Here is a 10,249-nt window from a genome sequence, read left to right on the forward strand (position 1 = left end):
AACCTACTTCTCTGTGCCCCTCACTCCTATCGGATAGAAATCAAATAAGAGATTCAATAATTTGGAGATTATTGTATTTTTATTCAATAAAGCTATCCTTTCCAGTTAGTCAACAAGCCTGATGCTAGTAGTTATAGATAATTTTCCTTGTAAGAAAACTATTCAATCTACAAAACAAATAATTTAACAAATACTTTCAGTAGCACCTTAAAGACCAACTAAGTTTTTATTTTGGTATGAGCTTTCGTGTGCATGCACACTTCTTCAGATACACTGAAATAGGAGTCCCTAGGCGCTTATGTAGAGAAGGGGTGGGGAGGGGAGGGGTATCACTCAGAAGGGTGGTGGAAGTGGGTGATTGACTGACTGATAGCTGTTGATGACCGAAAACGACTGCAAATGGTTTTGCATGAAAAAGCAAGGGTACTTTTTACTTCGACCCAGACCAACACGGCTACCTACCTGTAACCTTAACAAATACTGTTTAGGAAATTACAGCTGAAGTAATGCACACATTGTATTATAGCTAAGTAAATGTGGATATACATTTATTTTGCACAATAATAAATATTGTAAACATGTAAACATTTGAACACGTAGTTTGCTCATGCCATACTGTTTATATATTTAGCACTAGAAGTATTCATCAAGTTCATTTTTTATTTACTTTGTCTTGCAGATTATGACAAAGTTGCTGCAAAGGCTGGTAAATTGGAAACAGAAATAAAGAGATTGCATAATCTCATAATTGACATAAATAATAATAAGCTTAAAGCTCATCAAGACAATCTTGATAAGATAAACAAGGAAATAGATCAATGTGCTTCTGCTATTACTAAAGCTCAGGTGGCAATCAAGACAGCAGATAGGTATGGAAATTATTTTATATCCTTTGAAACCAACATAAAAAATAAACAGGATACATTTCACTATAGTGTTTAAAGAAAACAAGTAGCAAAAGTAATGGATTTGCAACATAGTAGTTGGTTCTTTTTAAAATAAAGTCTTCTATTCTTAAAATATTAATTTGTGTGCCAATAGATTCTGTGCTTGTTGTCATATACAGTGGTACCTTGGGTTACAGATGCTTCAGGTTACAGATGCTTCAGGTTACATATTCCACTAACCCAGAAATAGTACCTTGGGTTAAGAACTTCGCTTCAGGATAAGAACAGAAATCGCACGGTGGCGGGACGCCTCATTAGCTAAAGTGGTACCTCAGGTTAAGAAGGGTTTCAGATTAAGAACGGACCTCCAGAACGAATTAAGTTCTTAACCAGAGGTACCACTGTACTTAGCCACTGAAATAGTGTGTCAGGAAATCCATGGACATTGGGCTAGGAAATAGATATCACAGGAAATGATAAAAAAGTGGGGAAATGTAGGTGAGTAGTCTCCAGAAGGTGCATGTACAGTAGGCTCACAACTTGTACACAGGTTATGTTCTGGGGGTGGGAGTTTGTACATAAAGCTGAAATTGCATATAGCCAGAACAACTTTGGAACCAGCCCCACATGATCATCCCTACTCTTTCTGAAGCAGGCACACTGAGCAGGCCTTGCACCCCACACAAGGCAGCAAACTTATAAGTTCTTTGCCTTGCTTACTAGGCTCTGAGAAGCTCCTTCCCAGAGCCTGGTAAGAAAGTCTTAGAGCTGTAAAGCTCTGCCATGAAAACCCTACGCAGAAAGAGCTTTTAAGTTCTCCACTTTCCATGTATTCAGTTTGTGCAATTTCAGCTGACCTGCTGCCGAGCATGTAAAGCTGCAATTGCACAAGTTAAATGCACAGAAGTTGCAAGTTGGTTATATTTCCAGTCCTTTCACTCTATAGAAATTTAAAATCTGGTGTGTGTTTTTCATAATGAAAACAGATTTTCCCAAATGGAAATGTTACATCCCTTTGAATAATTAAATATGACCATCATATCACAGTCTTCCATTGTCAATATTTTGTTTTATATTTCATTTTAAAATTTGATTTATACTCAAGGTTTTAATGTCAGTAGAGTAGAGGCTTCTTACCTACTTTATTATTGTATTGTATTTGATAGAAACCTGAATAAATCAGAAGATGCTGTTCTCCACACTGAGAAGGAAATTGAAGAGAATAAAAAAGCCCTCCAAGACTTAACAGAACAGCTGAATACACTAGAAGAAAGAGCTGCTAAAGTTATGGATGACAGCAAAGAAGCTGAAGTATGTATGATACTAATTTAAATTCGTTACATAGGGTATGTTTTTAAAGATGCAGAACAGTGTATTAAATGTATGTGATGTACTGTACAAGTAGAGTTTTAATGCATGTGGTAATAAAATCCACTACAAGTCTTCACCAGCAAAAATTGTATTTAAGAGAAAATTTGATTCAATTGCTCAATTTATTTATATCATTTTAAAGGTATGCTCATATTGCATAAAAATGAGGCACTGTTCACTCCAGAGAATTTACTATTTACACTTAAAATCATTACTCTTCCTGTGCCAGGTTATAATTCTATATGCATCACTTCGGAGTAGAAAATCGTGTGTAAGTAAGGGGTGTATGTGCAAAAAAAGCTGACTTTCCCCCCATTCTCCAGGCATTAGTGTGCTACCAGGCATTTGCAGCTCAGAGGTGGTGAGAAAAGCTGGTGTTCCACATGTTACTGAGTTGATGCTACTCAACACAAGGCTGCACAGAGGGCCCCTCCCTGCCCCTTTGTTAACACCTGCTGCCACCATGCTAAAACATTTCCAGCAGCATTTGACCTTCCAAACGGTTGTGTTTGACAATTATTTTGATGTTGGGTATTACCTTTGTTTTAAAGAGACAAATTGGAGCTCTAGAAATGTAAACCCTTTCCAGTAACTGAATAATAATAAATAAACTTCCACCTATGATCTTTACTTAGGAGTCCTTGCCAGAGATTCAAGCAGAACACCGCTCTATGCTTCAGAAAATTAAAGCTATCCAAGATGAAGAGCATTTGCTTCAAAAAGAGGCTCTTAGTATTAGGCTTAAAATTGAACAGCTAGACGGTCATATTGCGGAGCATCAATCAAAGATTAAATATTGGCAAAAAGAGGTAAACACTTTATAATACCTTACTATTTTAAGAAATACTATAATATTATGTTTTGGGGGAAAACTTTTTTTTTACTGCTTTCCCCAATCCTGTCATATAGCAGGATTGGGTTGTTGTTGTTTTTAATATTGCATGTTATCTATCATAAGCAAACTACCAAGATCCTGGAAAAACTATAAAAGTTACAGACTATGCCTCATTAGAAAGTATACTATTTTCATATCCCACCCAGTCTCTTTATTATATAGAGTCCATAAAGCATGAGCCTGGTTTACTTTTTTAAAGAAAAAAATTAATTTCTTCTGTGTCTTGTAAAATAGGGAGGACATGCCTTGCATTGTTACAATGTCTGTTTGATATAGTTAAAACTCCATACTATCCAAAATTTTATTGTTTGTTTTCTGACTTGAAATGGATCATTATTCTTATTTGGATCAACACTCAAATAGTGCTTATATCAAGTTTGTTAAATCATAAAGTTGTTTAGTTATTTCTTACCACTAGGCTGCTTTTTCATCAGAAGACCTTTAAAGTGACTACATGTATAAATCTTAAAATATCAAATAAAAACGCACAATTTCTAGATGGATGTGTGACTAAGAATGCAAACTTGTTCTATTAGCATACAGTTAAGGTACAAGAAAGTTCCTTAAAGTGTACCTGTAGAAATGTGAATATGACTTGTTCATTAACTACTTAAAATGCATTTTAGATATCAAAAATATCACTGCATTCTCTGGAAGATGAACAAGTGGAAGAACTTCCAGTGCTCATCCAGGAAGAACTTGAGGCTATAAGAAACCCGGATAGTATAACCAATCAGATAGCTCTTTTAGAAGCACAATGTCATGAAATGAAACCAAACTTGGATGCCATTGCTGAATATAAAAAAAAGGTAATCATACTTTTTAAAAAGCAGTTTCTTGAATTCGTACAAGCAATTACAGATCTGTGGCAAGACTGTTACCTGAAATGCTTGTTCGACTAGTATTTCTTTTTTGTCATTGAGAGAACCTCTCCTTATAAAGAGCTAAGTGGCATTACTTCTTGAGGAAATTTTAAAATTTATAGATTCCTTACAAGTGCTCACTTCAGCTTGCATGCTTTAGCAGGAAGAGATTGGATGAATCCCATACAGTGGTGCCTCGCTAGACGAATTTAATTCGTTCCACAGGTCTTTTCTTATAACGAAAAATTTGTCTAGCGAATCCCATAGGAATGCATTGAATTTTTTTTTTTTGCCCATAGGAACACATTAATTGAATTTCAATGCATTCCTATGGGAAACCGTGATTCGCTAGACGAGTTTTTCGTAAAACGCATTCGTCTAGCTCTAGCGAGGCAACCTCCGCTAGAAAAAACCTTTCGTTAAGCGGAAATTTCGTTAAGCAGGGCATTCGTTAAGCGAGGCACCACTGTACTAGAAACATTTCCAAAGGAAATTGTTATGTGAATTCTTACCTACGATTTTCAGGAGAGTGCATTGTGTTCAGGAAGCAGGACCTGTGTGTATAGCCCAGGCATAGGCAAACTAGGCCCTCCAGATGTTTTTGGCCTACAACTCCCATGATCCCTAGCTAACAGGACCAGTGGTCAGGGATGGTGGGAATTGTAGTCCCAGAACATCTGGAGGGCTGTGTTTGCCTATGCCTGGTATAGCCCAACTTCTAGATACCTTCTCAGAAAGTATCTTCTTTCGCACTTTTTGTATGGAGCATTAATTGATGGAAGGGGAATGCTAGGACAGCCTGCTTATGTCCTTCCTTTGCACAGGTGCCAAACATACAATAATAATAATAATAATAATAATAATTTATTATTTATACCCCGCCCATCTGGCCGGGTTCCCCCAGCCACTCTGGGCGGCTTCCAACAAAACAGAAATTCTAAAATACAGAGATCCATCAAACATTAAAATACAGAAATCCATCAAACATTAAAAGCTTCCCTAAACAGGGCTGCCTTGAGATGCCTTCTAAAGGTCTGGTAATTGTTGTTCTCTTTGACCTCTAGTGGGAGGGCATTCCACAGGGTGGGTGCCACTACCGAGAAGGCCCTCTGCCTGGTTCCCTGTAACTTGGCTTCTCGTAGTGAGGGAACCGCCAGAAGGCCCTCGGAGCTGGACCTCAGTGTCCGGGCAGAACGATGGGGGTGGAGACGCTCCTTCAGGTATACCGGACCGAGGCCTTATGAAGTCAGTTACTTCATAATCAATGTTTGAAACTCCCATTGTTCTAGACACATTTGTGACAGTGAATTTCATCAGCGTGAGCACTTTCTGAGTTCTGGGTGCAGTACTGCACCTGAGATTTCAGTTTAAAACTGCAGAGTGGAAGGAAAGGAGGACCTTTTTCTGCCTCCCCACTCTCTGAAGACTGGATCCTCTGAAGAGACCCTCTTAAGAATATTAGGGGGTGGGGTGGGCCAGAGAAGGAGTAGACCATGTGAAAAATGAACTTAATATTTTAACTGCAGTTCATTTTCAGCTTTGTATTCTTGTTATTTAAAAAGTGAGCCTAGACATTTCGTTATTGCACCCATAACCTATGTTTAAGGTTCCATTTAGCTCCTAGTTTTCATATCTCAGTTTCTAAGACTGTTCACAATGGCAACAGAAACTCACCTTACGTTCAATTTTTAGGAGGAACTGTACTTGAAACGTGTGGGAGAGTTGGATGAAATAACCAATATGAGAGACAAATTTAGGGAAGCTGAAGAAGGTCTTAGAAAACAAAGACTTCATGAATTTATGGCAGGATTTAATGTAATAACAAATAAACTAAAGGAAAACTACCAAATGCTTACATTGGGAGGAGATGCAGAACTGGAGCTTGTAGATAGTCTGGATCCTTTCTCTGAAGGAATCATGTTCAGGTAGGCATTTTCTGTAAATATCTTGAAAGTATTTTGATGGTCCTTTTACGACCTATATGTGGTATATTTATGCTCATTAAATGTCTCCAGAACTAACCAAACTTGGCTGACTCACATGTAATGCTAAATTATAGTTTAGTAGCATTAGAAGGATTGTAGCCCCCTCCACTGGTCTACATAGTTGTTAAGATTGTGAACTAAGATAAAATTCACTAAACTTACTTTTTGTATATAGAGCAGCCATCAAATCCTAATTCGAAATACTGAAGTGGCATAATAGTGCTCTATCAAACATCACTGTTGTAAAATTTCTGATATAATGTATATAGCATATACTTCTAACCTGCTTTTAAAAGCTTGGTTGTGGAGATTGTAAATTGTAAGCTCATGAATATATTACTCTTTCTTTCAGTGTTCGCCCACCAAAGAAAAGCTGGAAGAAGATTTTCAACTTGTCAGGTGGCGAGAAGACACTTAGCTCGCTGGCTTTGGTGTTTGCTTTACATCATTACAAACCAACTCCTCTTTACTTCATGGATGAAATTGATGCAGCCCTTGATTTTAAAAATGTATCCATCGTAGCATTTTACATATACGTAAGTAGTACAGAAGCCAATAACCAAATTTTACATTTTTAGTATCAAATTAATGCTAGTTTTGTGTAAAATAATTAGAAAAGGTCTTGGGTATGTCTGCTTCTGGTGCATGTCAATGAAGAGCAGTGTTTCTCTGACTGAAGTGAAGTTACCCAAAAGCAAAAGGGTTAAAGTCCCAGTACTGTCCACAAAAATAAGGAAAACGTCATTAAGTCTTTGAATTTACATCTTGCTTGGAGTCTTCCGCAGTTTGCGCTTGCCTTTACTCCAGGACAGCTTTTTTCACAAGCTCTTTTCTTCAGCGTTTGACAATACTTGCATGTTACTCCTTGGCTGCCTATCTCTAAAGAATTCGCTTCCTCAGCTTTCTGCATTCCAGAAAAAAAATCTTCAGCATCTTCCTTTCTCTATGGCACTACATTGAAAAGACAGCATCTTAGGGTGATCAAATAAGCAAGCCTAAAGAATGCTGTGGAGCCTAAACCTAGGACTTTCCAATTCCCTCCTATCAGTCATTTAATGCAACTGTTGTCTGCTGCCATTTTCAATCCTCCACACAGCAACAATGCAGATTGCAAACAAAACTTGACTATTCATTCACTATGAAGAGAACCACACATGGCAAATCTTTTGTCCCCTTCTACTCATCCCAGGTCAGAGATTCAACAGGGGCCCTACTTAAATAGTCTGACTGCGTAACTTATCAGACCAACAACACATTAGATGAACCAGATCTCTGGAACCAACCTGTCTGCTGCCAGTAGCCTCAAAACAGGCTCCAAACTCTAGGTCATTTATCCATAATTCTTCTTCTTAATTAACTACTTAATGCCATCAGTTCTTTGACAACCTAGAAAAATAGGAAGGAGAAAATTCTGGCAGCATCACTGAAGAGCAGTCAACCACTTGACATGTTCATAGATTTGTAGAGTTATAAGGGAGTCTGAGGATCATTTAGTCCAACCCCCTGCTTTGCAGTACTATGCAACTGGGGATTGAACCTGCAACCTTGGTGTTATCAGCACCATGCTCTAACAAGCTGAGCTATCCTTTAATCATTATAGTGATTCTTTTGTAGCTTTACTCTCAAAAACTATTTCTTGCTACCAGTGATTCTCCAGGGCAACATAGAAAGCCACTTTATAATGAGTCATAGCATTGGTCCATCTTGCCCAGTATCATATACCCTGACAGGCAGTGGCTTTCCAGGGTTTCAGATAGGAGTCTCTTTGAGTCTTACCTGGAGATGCCTGAGACCTTCTCCATGTAAACCAGTTGTTCTACCTCTGAGCTAGGGCTCTTTCCCCAACTTCTGTATTTCCAGAATCCAGGTCAGCTCCTAAAGAGGTTTCCTTCCCATCCCAACAGGAAAGGCAGAATGGTTTACTCGCATCAGAATAAGAAATCTTCACAGATAGCACAAAGGCTTTACATATTCCCCTCTCGACCAGTGGAGGATCTCAAAGACCTAGTGGTAGACGTCCCAGTAGAAACCTTCCTTTCTGGTGCAGTTCAGTCTATAAAGTTCATGCTCCCTAAAGAGAACCCAATGATAAAAATGAGGTTCTTTCATTAATAAAGTCTCAAAGCTTCTGTCCTCAACCTTAGGACCCTGCTTCCACTTTCTTTCCTTCCTATGTCTAGAGGATTTACTTTTTAACAAAGACCGAGATGACATAACTCATCATAGATTATTGTCTAGACTTTCTAAAGCTTCTGTCTCTATTCCTGATGCCAGTCCTCAAAATTGCTGCGGAACCCAACCAACCTTGGCTAGGGCACTACTCTAGGAATTTGACAAGTCATCTCAAACAATGGAAGAGATTCAGGCAGGTAGCCGTGTTTGTCTGACACAGTAAAAATATATTAAAATAATAATAATTGTCCAGTAGCACCTTAAGAGACTAACTAAGTTTGTTCTTGGTATGAGCTGTCGTGTGTATGCACACTTCTTCAGATAAAGTCAGACCTTTATATATAGTGAGAAGGTGGGGGGGGGATATTACTCAGAAGGGTGGTGGGGATGGGTGATTGCCTGATAGGTGTGGTTGACGACTGTTAACAACTGCAATTGGTCTTTGAGATCTTGTAAAGAATGCCCTGGGAGATTGAAGTGTTCACCTACTGGACATAAATCTGACATCAGGAATCACAAGACAGAGAAACCAGTAGGAGAACACTTCAATCTCCCAGGACATTCTATACAAGAGCTCAAAGTAGCTGTCATATTACCAAAAAAAAATCAGAAATAGACTAGAAAGAGAAGTTGCTGAATTACAACTTACCAAACTTAAAACCATGGAGAGACCTGGTCTGAATAGAGACATTACATTCTTATCTCATTATATATGATAAAACTACCGTGTTTCTCATATTATAAGACACGTCTTATATTTATTTTTTCCTCAAAAAAACACACTATGGCTTATTTTCAAGGGATGTCTTATTTTTTTCCTCCTCCTCCTGCCGCGGCCGGCATTGCTGCTGCTCCTATCACTATGTCTTATTTTCGGGGTATGGCTTATATTCCTTGAATGCTTAAAAATCCTGCTATGGCTTATTTTATGGGGATGCCTTAAAATATGAGAAACAGGGTATTTGGCCATCTCATCCCTTGCTTTTTCCTCTAAGACCAATTGTAGTCGTTAACAGTCGTCAACCGGTTTACCACACCTATCAGCCAATAATACCCCTCCCCACCCTCTCACTATATATATACTGTATAAGGGTCTGGTGACTTCTGTTTCAGTGTATCTGAAGAAGTGTGCATGCACACGAAAGCTCATACCAAGAACAAACTTAGTTGGTTTCTAAGGTGCTACTGGACAATATTTTAATTTATATATATATTTCTAATGGAAGAGAATGTACTAGTCTTGATGGTTGTTAATTACTAGCACTACTGCTGGAAAAAACGGGGAAACTATTGTTTGTTTTTTGCCAGCCTCATTACAAATCCTAATTGAAAATATATTTCAATTTCTAGGAACAAACAAAAAATGCACAATTCATCATCATCTCTCTGAGAAACAACATGTTTGAAATTGCGGATAGACTAATTGGGATTTACAAGACTTTCAATACCACAAAAAGTGTTGCAACAAATCCCAAAGTAATTGCATTGAAAGGACTTGCTGAACTTGGTTCCTGAATACAGAAATTACTTCTATTTAACCAGTAGACTTTTCTAATGAACATTTCCTAATATGCATTTTTCACCAGTTTGTGTTTTTAAATGTGTTTAGCAACTTTTTCAAAGCTAACATGTTGAAAGAAAGAAAAGGAAGTTCTAAACTGCAACTAGATGTACCGTAGTAGTGTCTGTGGTGCTTAGCAATCACAGTCACCATTCCATGCCAGTACACTTTATTTTTGAGGTAAAGGCTGTAATTGTTTTTAAACCATTTAATGCTGTTTTTATTTGTTAAAATAAAACCATAAATTGACTGAGCTGTGATTTCCTTGTACTCTTCCAAGGGTAGTTATTACATATATACTAACTTCTAAAGAAAACTGAAATGCGTGAAAACTATAGATTCATATTACATATACATACAGTTGCAGAAGCCCTCACCTCCTTAGCATTGTAAGGTTGCCAAGTTGCTTGTATTCTCCAGCGTTTCTGTGCTGCAGCAGTCTGCTTCTGGACAAATGCTGGCCATGGTTAATAGGGTGGCTTCCAGCAACACTTTTGGAAGTTAAAATGCTGTAT

General features: G+C 38.0%; 1 protein-coding gene across 1 annotated transcript in view; it reads left to right on the forward strand.

Moving 5' to 3' along the window:
- Positions 1-9,987, forward strand: part of SMC4 (structural maintenance of chromosomes 4) — a 31,286-nt gene extending 21,299 nt beyond the window's left edge. The window contains exons 13-19 of the mRNA XM_088669152.1: positions 680-869; positions 2,054-2,198; positions 2,894-3,067; positions 3,780-3,962; positions 5,709-5,941; positions 6,354-6,537; positions 9,524-9,987. Coding sequence (XP_088525278.1) covers positions 680-869; positions 2,054-2,198; positions 2,894-3,067; positions 3,780-3,962; positions 5,709-5,941; positions 6,354-6,537; positions 9,524-9,688 — 1,274 coding nt within the window. The 3' untranslated portion in view covers positions 9,689-9,987. The remainder of the gene's footprint in view (positions 1-679; positions 870-2,053; positions 2,199-2,893; positions 3,068-3,779; positions 3,963-5,708; positions 5,942-6,353; positions 6,538-9,523) is intronic.
- Positions 9,988-10,249: the final 262 nt, after the last annotated feature.

The sequence above is a fragment of the Zootoca vivipara genome, chromosome 5 (assembly GCF_965207765.1).
Source record: "Zootoca vivipara chromosome 5, rZooViv2.hap1.1, whole genome shotgun sequence".
Taxonomy (NCBI): domain Eukaryota; kingdom Metazoa; phylum Chordata; class Lepidosauria; order Squamata; family Lacertidae; genus Zootoca; species Zootoca vivipara.